This window comes from Eretmochelys imbricata, chromosome 20, assembly GCF_965152235.1.
Source record: "Eretmochelys imbricata isolate rEreImb1 chromosome 20, rEreImb1.hap1, whole genome shotgun sequence".
Lineage (NCBI taxonomy): Eukaryota > Metazoa > Chordata > Testudines > Cheloniidae > Eretmochelys > Eretmochelys imbricata.
This window is the reverse complement of record NC_135591.1, coordinates 845,032-857,141: the sequence shown is the minus strand read 5'-3', so window position 1 is coordinate 857,141 and position 12,110 is coordinate 845,032. Positions and strand designations below refer to the sequence as shown.

Here is a 12,110-nt window from a genome sequence, read left to right as displayed (position 1 = left end):
CCGCTCTCCCCCCGCCTTGGATTGACAGGAAAGCGGCACAGCGTGTTGCAACAACATGGGTGTAATAACCATCCCAGGCACCTGGGAAACGACTGGAGCTGAAAGTTAAAAAAAAAACAAAACCAACCCTCCTCACCCTGCAAGTCGTAGCAGGAATTGTGTCCTTAAGAACATTTAAAAAAAAAAATCATAACCAGCTCTTACCTCGTGTTAATGACCAGAAATCGCCCAGAACCAATCGTAAAACCACGGCCATGGGGACAGGGCGGCCAAGCGGGCGTGTGCGTGTAAGTGCACAAAAAAGGAAGCGCTCGCGGACGGTGAACAGTCCCAGCCGCAGTGCAAGCCGTCTGTTGGCCCCCCTCGGAGGGCTGAGGCACCTAAATCCTTTTCGGCCACGTGGCCAACATGCGTGCTGCGAAGGGGGGGGCTATGGAGCCAACTTGGAATTGTCAGAGCAAGAAACCTTCCAGCCACAAGCCTATCCCTCCTCATGCACCCTCCCTCTGACCCGCCACTTGCAACGTTGGGTGCGTGTGGAGGGAGAGGGGGTGACTGCCAAAGGCACCAGTTGCCATTCACGACCTAATCCCCCTCTACTGCACCAGACTGAGTAAAACACAGGGGTTTCACCCGGCCTGTGGAGCAGAACGGCCCCGGTGTGGCCCTGTGCAGGAGGCAGGGGGGCTGCTGTTCTTAGGGGTGTAACCACAGAGGCTTTTCTTCACGACGGGGATTGGGGTAGCTCAGTGCAGGTTTGAAGCAAAGATTATTTATTTTTAAAACCCCAAACTAACCCTGACCCATTGACTTTCATGGCTGCCAGGATCGTGCCCACGGTGCTTCATGACACAGGAAGTCAGGCTCATTAAGCCCGCTCAAAGAAGGGGAAACAGAGGCACAGCCGGGGGCAGTGACAGAGCCAAGGTCCCACAGCAGTCCAGCAGGAGAGCCAGGTTGAGAGTCTATCACAGCCGCAGCCGACTGCCAGATCTATCTCGTGGCCCCCAGTGCCTGTGTGTTCAAATAAAGTACATGAAGCCAGTTGGAACCTGATCCTGCAAAGGGCTCAGTGCCTCCTGCAGGGTTTGACGTCAATGCAACCGGGGGGGGGGGGGAATGGGACATTTTGGCAGCTTAGGGGCAGAGCACACCCTCTTTGCAATGGGTCTATAAGCACTTCCTCCTGCAACCCATTTTAAGGGACATCCAGCTTTTCCCCTAATCTGTAGCAATGAGCACCATGTGAACTCCAAGTTTCTCTGGGGTGTTGGTTATGCAGAGCCATGCCAGCCCCTGAAGGGTGACAGGTCATGCAAGAGAAGAGGTTAAAACAAGCTGGACATACCTTTTTATTGCAAATTCCAAAGTAAAAAGATGTACAGTACAAAGGAAATCAAAAGTCAGACTCTCAGACTTCCAGCCCACTGTGTTTTTACATTCTTTCACCTCCCCTATCCCCCAAACACCAATTATTTCCTCCTCCTTTCTTCATGTAAAACAGAACAGTGAACAAAATCTAGGGAGGGTGAAAGGGGAAGGCTAATACAGCATGGGGGGGGGGGGAATCAACACAGTATCCAGAACAAGTCACATAAGCAAAGTAAAAGGAAGAAAATCTTTGCCCTGATTGTTGTTGAGAAGCTGGGTTCACTGGAGCAGTGCAGTTTACAAATGACTCATTTAGCAGCATTTATGGTACCATCTCATTTCCCCCTTAGTCCATGATTCTACTGTGCACATCTAAATAGCACTTGCAGCTGTGAATCTCAAAGCACTTTACAAATGTTAACTAATTGAGCCTCACAACACCCCTGTGAGGTAGGTAATTATACACCCATTTGACAGATGGGTACAACTGAGGCACAGAGAGGTTAAGTGATTTGTCCAAGGTCACACAACATGTCAGCGGTAGAGCTGAAAATAGAACCCAGGAGTCCTGTTTCCCAGTCTCCTGCTCTAGCCACTGGACACCACTCCTCACCTCATCTATGCAGAATACACCCTCCATACGCACACACACATACACACACGCACCTCTCTATAAAAATCACAACATGCAACAAACTTGCAAAGGGCAAATTTTTCTCCTCCTTTAACTTTTTTGGTCATTTGTTTAGCATTCTTTTTTTAAAGTGACTGTCAAATCCCGGTGCAGTACACCACAGCCATATCTTGGGCAAGCTTCCCACCAAGTTCAGGCGGTGCCCCACAATCCTGGCTTGCAGTACCCGCAGCTAGTCCAGGATCAGGCTTTCGTGACCAGATACTGACCAATGTTAGGGAATTAGCATTCTGGGTACAGGGGTTGGGTTGGTTATTGTTCTTTGCCATTTGGGTGGGGGGGAACCTCTTCTAGAGAGACCTATTTTAAACCAACACCTGATTTGTCTTGCAACCATTTTGACTTGCAACCACTTTGACCCTGGCCTCCAGAGAGACATAACTAGCACATGAAGCTAATGCACTATCTCACCCTTTAATTGGAAAGAAAAAAGTGTACAAAGGGAAGTGAACAAAGAGGCGACAGCGTATGAGTCCTACTGCGCACCACTGAATGGATTCAGCAATGGTCAGCTGCCTCAAAGGCCCCCTATGGCTTACCCTTACTGGAGTTTCTCAAGTGACAGGGGCATCTGGGTTCTCGCCCTTCTGCTGCTCCTGCAGCCACACTGCACGAGCCTTGCTGGGTGTGTTGAGGATGTCAGGTATGCTGGCGGATTTCACGTAGTCTGTACAATTTTGGCGTATGTCTTTAAAAGTGAATGGATTGGAGGGAGAGTGCTGCAGACTTAAGTTCCTTGCACATCGACAGAGCAGATCGAGCGCGTGTGAGCAGCGGAGCAAGCGTTCCGTACACCCAGGAGCAAGAGGGGACTGCAGGCTGCGTAGCCTCCAATCTGTGGCTTGTGTTGAGCCTACCAGTGAACGGGGGCCAGTTTTGATGGTGTTTTTCGTGATGCATTCACTAAGATATTAACGAACAGCCACCACTTGACCTCACAAAGGCCACCAACCTGCTCAGCTGCTGTCAACATGCTGCAGTCACTGTGCCCAGTCACAGCACTAAACTCTGATAAAAATCCCAAGGGGCTGCGGATTGGCACTAAGACGGACCTGTCTGCTAGATACCAGCAAAGAGCCACTAAAGGCCACAAATCTCTCACGGTGAACACTGAAAACAAGAACAAAAACATTTCCACGAGCTTCCCCTGCAACACAAGTTAGGTCTTACTCATGCCACTTTTATATATTTAAAAAAAAAATAAGAACCCAGCAAGAATGGGGGCGAGGAGGTGGAAACCAGTCAAATAAATGGACACTAAGACACTCTTACCTTGTTTATTTCATTTTTCTTTTGGATTATAGTAATGTGATTTTTAATCATGTTTGGGTTAGAGCAGGATGAGCCACCATGCAATCTCCAATACGCTGATCTTCAGCATTGGTCTGGTACAGCTTTAGTATTTGTTGCAGCAGAAAACTAAATAATGCAAAAGCTTGGGTGCGGCCTCTACGATGGCAGCTCATGGTTTTTTGTTTTTTTCTTATTCTTCCACATGAGCGTTCGTTTGGGTTTTTTTTTAAAAGTGAAAATAGACCAGAAAAGTGAGTGAAGCAGCTTGAACTGGTATTTCTTTTCCCCCTCCCCAGCCCCTTTTAAGAACAGGGTAATAAATGAACCAAAACAGCATGGAGGATTTTACGTATGCTGTGGGGGCGGGAGGGACGACCACTTGTTACAGCCTCACTCTTCTGGCATTTTAATCCAACAGCGGCCTACTGTTTTATTCCCACAACCCTGAATCGGGAATAAAAAATTCTGCATCAAGGACCTTACTACAAAACCCCCCCAAACACTCCCCCCCAACACACACACACACACACAGTATCTGCATTTCTATGCAATGATATGGTGCATGAAGCTATCCTGACCGCTTTATTTCAGACCAAAGCTTCCTTTCCAGCCTCAGCCTCACTGTGTGAAGGTTCCCAAAGATGCAGACCAATTCTCTCAGCACCCTGTGAACTGTGGCTGAGGAATATTTGCTACAAAAAGGAAATTTTTAAAAAATAAAACAAAAAAATGAATTTTTCAGTTGAATAGGAGGATGGACTCTGCTGTCCCTGAACAGCTGGAGAAATTATTCGTTTTATTTTTCAGCAAGACTGATGGTTTAGGATGACCTTTGTATTTAACAGAGACTGATAAATAGTTTAACAGTTAAAAACTGAGAGAGAGATCGCAGGGAAGTCTTACTTAAAATGACGCCAGTAGCTCCGTGAAGTTACCAGCATGAGCAGCAAATGTACCATCCATCACAGACAGATTGATAGCCCAACTTAAAGAACAATCATGTAGTTTAGCCAAATCTTGCATAGAAATGATCAGAGAACTTATTGCACATTGGAATAACAAAAAAATATTTTTGTGATTGTAAAGATAATCTGCACTAAAGCTTTTCTTTTTGGGGTGTAAGGTTGTTGTTTTGGGGGGCGGGTAGGGAATGTACATTGGCTGACAAACATCTAAAAATCTAAGGAAAATATTTTAAAAATTAAAAACAAACATGGACAATGGCATAAGCCAGACGCCGTTCTATTTAATTCTTGTATTTACAAAAAGGCATGCCGATAAAATAAACGGATATATTACAGTATTTATAATATTTTCTTAAAAAGTTCAACCACACTTTTCAGCTTTTTTTTGTGCTGTTTACAATGTAGCCTGTACATATGTATGTATTTTTCATCTTTATTATACACCATAGCCTAGTAGTAAGTGGGGTAAATCTAACAGGGTTGAAATGGTCCTTTGTTGTGTTCACCAGTACAGAAGAACTCCTCCACTGACATCATAATGGCTAAACTATGCATTTATACCGTCCAGCTTGGCACAGATGTCTGCCAAATAGCGTTTGTTTTTTTAAGTGACACCTGTCATCTGGGTTGAGAGATTATACAAACCAAACTGCCTCCTGTCATCTAAAAAGTTCTGCTGTCTTATTTTTGCCCTTTTAAAGATACATTTTCTTTGGCCTACGTTCAGTCATCCTGTTTCTCTTCATTCTGCATTACAGGTTCAATGCAGTAATGGCATAATCCCCCCCTTCAAAACGTAACATGGCACCAACACTAGAACCAGCACACAAGCGGCAGCTGGAAAGCGGTCTTGTTTCCGTGCATGGCTACCTTTTCCCACTGGCAAAGAGAACAGGAGGACTTGTGGCACCTTACAGACTAACCAATTTATCTGAGCATGAGCTTTCGGAGCTACAGCTCACTGCATCGGATGCATCAGATCTATTCCCCAAGGCTGCTTTGAAGAAAATATCGCCTAGATTGGTGACTGACAGCTGACTTATTGATTGAGGAGGACACTGAAACAGAATATTAAAGGGTCTCATATCCTTACGAAGAAACACAAAAGTTTGAGCTTTCCTGGTGACATTCCCACAGAATGATTTACCACTCAGTGATTAGACTAGCTGAGAGGCAGCTCTAGCGTCTACCCGAATCTGCAGGACCTTTTAGTTACTACAGTATGATAATGTATGAAACAGAAAGAAGGTGAAGGCATCAGACACCTGGCCTTCAGCACCGTGCCCCATGTCACATTGCTATTTTATTGTCAACTGTAATGTGTTCCACTTTGTTTAAAAACCTTGTGGCTACAGAAGCAAGGAAAACCATGAAGCATCAAAGTGCAAGCTTCAAAAAGTAGTAATGATGGAAGAATATAAAGACGACTTCAGAGTTTCACAAATCCATCTGGGTCTCAGCCCCCGCTGCCACCCCAAGAAAGCAACAACTCTGATGAACATGGGACACAATTAAACTCCGTGAGTTACACGTCCCCCATTTAAGATAGATTTATCCAAGTTCCCAAAATTGCACCTGCAGAGACAATATGCTATTTCGTACACAGCACTGTTCTCTCTACACTAGGAAGGGCGGCTGAACAATAATTAATATTACAGGACACAAATGACCTTGTTGACTGGTATTTTTTAAGCCCTAGACTTTGGTTTTGCAGTGCCATTCTTGAATATTATATATTCCCCCCTCAAATGGGATCCAGAGCAATATTTAGGTTTTTCTTTCTTGTATGATTATTTGTTTAAATGTGCAAAAGATGGCTGTATGGAAAAGACAGGTTGTTAAACATACACATACACACACACACACACACACACACACACACACACACACACACAGAGAGACAGATTTCATCTGCTTGTTTCATTTTTTTCCTGCTGGAGGGTGTATGAAAGAAATTGTTACAAATTGGTAAATATTAGTGAAGGGCATGATTATATTTAAGGTTAACCTCCAAATACAGTGTGTGGTAGTCAGTGGAGTGCCTCGAACTTATGGCTTAACCAACTGTTGTGGAAGAGTATTGAGTGTCTTGTGGTTTAATGATTCTTCATGCATGGTTCCTGGTCACAGCATGCCATCATGCAAATCATTTCTATGCATTGAACAAGCACAATTTTTTTTTAATCAGCCGGAGCAAGTTTCCAGGCTGAAGATACCTGATTACCCCATCTCCCAAACCAAGTAAAGCCCATGTAGAAAGTAGTATGCAGATAATAAATACCAAATAAACTATGACAATCAAATGGCATGGGCTAAATGGGTGGTTTTTTGTTTCTTTTTTTGTTCAGTTTTTATTTTGCCTTTTTTTTTAATTATTTTTTTTTCTGCTTAACTAAATGCAGGAATGCAAATTAGTTTTGCATGAACAAACAAACCCTTTAACATTGTGACTTCTAGGTTTTCTTTTGATAAATCAACAAAATGAGAAAATAATCAATTTTTGGCTGCTTTGGGAGATATATTAATCCAAGCAGCGGGTTTTGTTTTTTAGTGTGTGTGTGTGTTTTTTATTTTGCTTGTTTGTCCCAAGTTGCATTGATAGATGTGGAACATGCAGTAGCCACCTGCCCAAACAACAGAAAATCCTTTTTTTTCTTTTTAAATGTTCATTTAGAAGGGTCCTTTAAACAGGTGGTAGGTCACTGCTTTTAGATGCAACTTTGTCACACAATAAGCAGACTGTTTGGTATAAGATCTTCAGGTGTCTCCTTAGCTGTTCTGTATTGATATATTTTGTGACGTTTGTAAACAATCTTTTCACTTGCAAATTTTTAAAAATTTGTACAACGTATTTTTGTTTGTCTCAACACTTGGACTCCTTGAAATCTTTTTGTCTTTTTGCTCGTTCTCGTCTTCCTTCCTCCACCCGCAGCTGTTTCTCCTTTTCAGGTTTAGTTACACTGTCATAGGAAGGGAGGGATGCAGTGGATGGGGTGCCTTCTTTTTTCTCCCGATTTGTTCCTCCATTTTCCAGCTTAGTAGAGGCAGACTTCCGGCAAATAAAGCCCCGTTTTGCTAAGCGAACCCTGTAAGCCCGTTGGATAACCACTGCCGAGACATCTTCCTGCTTGCGCCGGAGTGTGGTCGTGATGGGCTCGTAAGACACTTTGGAAGGGTTAGACGCCACAAACCTTTCCTCCATCTGCTGCCTCAGGATGTCCAGCTCCCCACTGTCCCCCAGCACACGCTTGGTGAAGGCAAACAGGATGTCCAGGCAGTGGATCCTGTCCCCGCTTACCATAGGCAAGTCCATGGCGATGAGTTCGATAGTGTTAGGCTTAGGGACACGGAGTGGGTGCTCCAAAGCATCGGCAAAGTCCGCCAGCTTGCAGTACTCAATGAACTGTGTGGCATCAGGGTCAAACTTCTCCCAGATCTCATAGAAGGTTTCAAAGTCGTCCTCGCTCAGCGGGTCAGCACTCTCCTCCGTGGCTACACTGAAGTTCTCCAGAATGATGGCGATGTACATGTTCACTACGATCAGAAAGGAGATGATGATGTAGCTGACGAAGAAAAAGATCCCCACGGAGGGGTTACCACAATCTCCCTTGAAGCTGCTCCCGGGGTGCTCCTTATCTAGGTCGCAGTCCGGCGGCCGGTTCAGAATAGGCAACAGCAAGCCATCCCAGCCAGCCGAGGTGGTGATCTGGAACAAACAGATCATGCTGTTGCCGAAGGTCTCAAAGTTGAACATGTCGTCTATGCCGGCCTCGTGCTTTACGTAGGCGAAGTTCGACATGCCAAAGATGGAGAAGATAAACATGACCAGGAACAGCAAGAGGCCAATGTTGAACAAGGCAGGCAAGGACATCATTAAGGCAAAAAGCAGGGTGCGGATCCCCTTGGCCCCTTTGATCAGACGCAGGATGCGGCCAATACGGGCCAGTCGGATGACTCGGAAGAGAGTGGGCGACACAAAGTACTTCTCAATGAGATCAGCCAGGAACATTCCTAAAGAAGAGGGCAGGGGGAAGATGTTATAACCCAATTTAAACCAGGCAAGGGAACACTGGCAGTGCTAGCATAGAAAAGCTGGCTCAAACTTCCACAAGGGACCTCTCATTCTGTGTGTGCCTCAATTTTTGGGTGCCCAAATTTAGGCAGCTAGGACCTGAAACTGGCACCTCTTCTTGGGATTTTAAGGTTCAAGGGCATGAAGGCATTTGGACTTGTGTTTCCTTGGTTGTTCATCCCCTGGATCTTAAGGGACAATAATTATTAATCGCACTCAGTGAAAGAGATCTGGAGAAGAGGCACTATGTAGAGCTCATATTGTATTAGCCTGTGGGCCCACATTCTAAGGCTCGGAGCCTCAAAAGTATTTAGGCTCCTAACTTTCATCGAAATCAATGGAACTGGACCCAAGAGTCAGAGACAAAGCTGGCTCCAATTTGGGGCTGAAGGACAGTCTCTATGCTTTGAGCCAGGTTAGTCCAAAGATATGGGGACTTTTCCAGTAGGGTGAATGCCATCTTTCAAGTGACTCTGGAGTAATTTATGCATTTGCCATAAAAGAAACACAAATCTGAAAACAAAAAGTGAATTCCAGGAGCCCAGTTTCAGCCATTAATTCCAACCCAAACTGGAATCCAGAAGTTGTAAATCCCTCATTGATTGAGGACAAAAAACAAACAACACTTTGTCTAGAGGCACTAGAGCATTCCAGTCTCAGAGTGGCTTATAAGCATTAGTTAATTAAGCCTTGTAATACCCCTGCGAAGCAGGTTATATTCCTGTTTTAGATGTGAGAAAGTGAGATGTGGAAAAGTGTTTTACCCAGTTTTACGCAGTGAGTGAGTGGCACAGCAGGGAAACACCAGAGTCTTGACTTTCAACCTTTTGCTTTAACTACTAGATCATGTTCTCCTCCCAGAGCTAGAAATAAAACTCAGGAGTCCTGCCTCTTTAATTGCTGGGCCACATTCCATTTCACACCATCCTGCAGACACCTACTTCTAGTGAAGACAGCCTTATCCAACGTGCATGTCAGGAAGGACACTGCACCCCACAAGCTGCTCCACTAGCTACTCCACTTACCCACGACGGACAGAATCACGACCACGAAGTCAAAAATGTTCCATCCAATGGTGAAATAATAGTGCCGCAAGGCAAACATCTTCAGCACGCACTCACAGGTGAAGAGGATGACGAACACCAGGTTGATCCACCAGAGGATGTCTGACATCTGGCTACTCTGTGTGTCTGTTTCCACCATCATGGTCACCATGTTGAAGCAGATGAGCATCATGATGATGATATCGAATGCTTGCTGAGTGACAAGGTCAAAGACAGCTCCTTGGATGCTGTTCTGCATTACAGGAGAGGAGCCATGGATGGGGCGGGGTGGGGGGGGAACACAGAGAGGAAAAGTTTAGCAAGGACTGCTAACAAACAAATCTACCCGTTAGATAAAGGGACACAATTTGCCCCTGATCTACCAAGCCTAGTATCCCTCTTTTGGGAGGCCCTACTCACTATTCCAGTGTCTTCAGACTGGAGAGAAAATGGTGGCTGTCCAACATGTGATCAATTAACACCCCAAAGCATAAGAACAGTCATATTGGATCAGAATAAAGGTCCATCTAGCTTAGTATCCTGTCTTCCGACAGTGGCCAATGCCAGGTGCCCCAGAGGGAATGACCGGAACAGGTGATCATCAAGTGATCCATCCCGTCGCCCATTCCCAACTTCTGGCAAAAGAGGCTAGGGACATCATCCCTGCCCATCCTGGCTAATAGCCATTGATGGACCTATCCTCCATAAATTTATCTAGTTCTTTTTTGAACACTGTTATAGTCTTAGCCTTCACAACATCCTCTGGCAAGGAGTTCCACAGGTTGAATGTGCGTTGTGTGAAAAAAAATACTTCCTTTTGTTTTATACCTGCTGCCTATCAATTTCATTTGGTGACCCCTAGTTCTTGTGTTATGAGAAGGAGTAAATAACACGTCCTTATTTACTTTCTCCACACCAGCCATGATTTTATAGATCTCTATCAGATCCCCCCTTAGAAGGCTTTTTTCCAAGCTGAAAAGTCCAAGTTTTATTAATCTCTCCTCAGATGGCAGCCATTCCATACCCAATCATTTTTGTTGCCCTTTTCTGAACCTTTTCCAATTCCAGTATATCTTTTTTGAGATGAGGTGACCACATCTGCACGCAGTATTCAAGATGTGGGCGTACCATGTATTTATATTGAGGCAATATGATATTTTCTGCCTTATTATCTATCCCTTTCTTAATGATTCCCAACATTGTTTGCTTTTTTGACTGCCGTTGTGCATTGAGTGGATGTTTTCAGAGAACTATCCACAATGACTCCAATATCTCTTTCTTGAGTAGTAACAGCTAATTTAGACTCCATCATTTTATATGTGTCATTGGGATTATGTTGTCCAATGTGCATTACTTTGCATTTATCAACATTGAATTTCATCTGCCATTTTGTTGCCCAGTCACCCAGTTTTGTGAGATTCCTTTGTAGCTCTTTGCAGTCTGCTTGGGACTGAACTATCTTGAGTAGTTTTTTATCATCCGCAAATTTTACCACCTCACTGTTTACCCCTTTTTCCAGATCATTTATGAATATGTTGAATAGGGCTGGGCCCAGTACAGACTCCTGGGGGACACCACTATTTACTCTTTCCATTCTGAAAACTGACCATTTATTCCTACCCTTTGTTTTCTACATTTTAAGCAGTTACCAATCCATGAGAGGACCTTTCCTCTTATCTCATAACTTAACTTTGCTTAAGAGCCTTTGGTGAAGGCTTTCTGAAAATACACTATATCCACTGGATCCCCCTTGTCCACGTGCTTGTTGACCCCCCTCAAAGAATTCAAGTCGATTGGTGAGGCATGATTTCTCTTTACAAAAACCATGTTGACTCTTCCCCAACCAATTATGTTCATCTATGTATCTGACAATTTTGTTCTTTACTATAGTTTCAGCCAGTTTGCCCAGTACAAAGTACTTGTAATGAAATGTAATTACCAGTGCTACAGGCTGCCCAAATCTTATCACCAGCATATCCATGCTCTTTGCTGAGAGCCTTGAAGGCCAGTGCTATTATCCACATTTAGAGATGGGGAGCAGAGGCACTGAGAGACCAGTGTGACCTGCCCAAGGTCCCACTGGAAGGCTGTGGTAAAACAAGTAATTGAACTCAGGTCTCCTGAACCTTAGGCTAGCAATATAACTACGGAGCCATCCTTCCTCTCAGATGCTAAACTCTCAGGACTGGCTCCAGCTGGCAAATCAAGTACGACACACAATGACTTTCTCGGATTATTACACCTGCAGTATAACAAGGCATTGTGGAATCTAGAGTGAATCTTCAAAGCAATGGGCACTGGTATGAGGGGGCTCAGCACTGTTGAAAATTGGCCCCATAGTTATTGTTCCTCTAGCTCCTGTTAAATCACACACTTACCAGCGGCCGGGGAATAGGTTTCTGAGGTTTCTTTGAGCCAAGTTTTTTCATGGCATTGTAGTATTTCTTTTGTTCTTCTGTCATGAAGATATCCTGACCTCCAAAGTAAAAGAGGAGAAGCAAAAAAGAAAGCTGGTTATAATCAGTCCATGCACATTAAGGGAAAGGGATCACAGGACAGGCTCAGCTACTAGGCTACATGCCGTGGAGCAAACTTTCTTATTTAGATAGAAATAATTTGCACCAGATTCCAAAATTATTGAAGTTATTCTGCAAATTACCCTGGCTCGCAGA

At 44.4% G+C, this 12,110-nt stretch overlaps 1 protein-coding gene across 1 annotated transcript in view; it reads right to left on the bottom strand.

Annotated features, from left to right (window-relative positions):
- Positions 1 to 4,486: 4,486 nt before the first annotated feature.
- Positions 4,487 to 12,110, bottom strand: part of SCN8A (sodium voltage-gated channel alpha subunit 8) — a 171,245-nt gene continuing 163,621 nt past the window's right edge. Inside the window, exons 25-27 of the mRNA XM_077838488.1 lie at positions 11,817 to 11,921; positions 9,421 to 9,691; positions 4,487 to 8,334 (exon numbers count right to left, since the gene is read on the bottom strand). Of these exons, the coding sequence (XP_077694614.1) occupies positions 7,187 to 8,334; positions 9,421 to 9,691; positions 11,817 to 11,921 (1,524 nt within the window). The 3' untranslated portion in view covers positions 4,487 to 7,186. The remainder of the gene's footprint in view (positions 8,335 to 9,420; positions 9,692 to 11,816; positions 11,922 to 12,110) is intronic.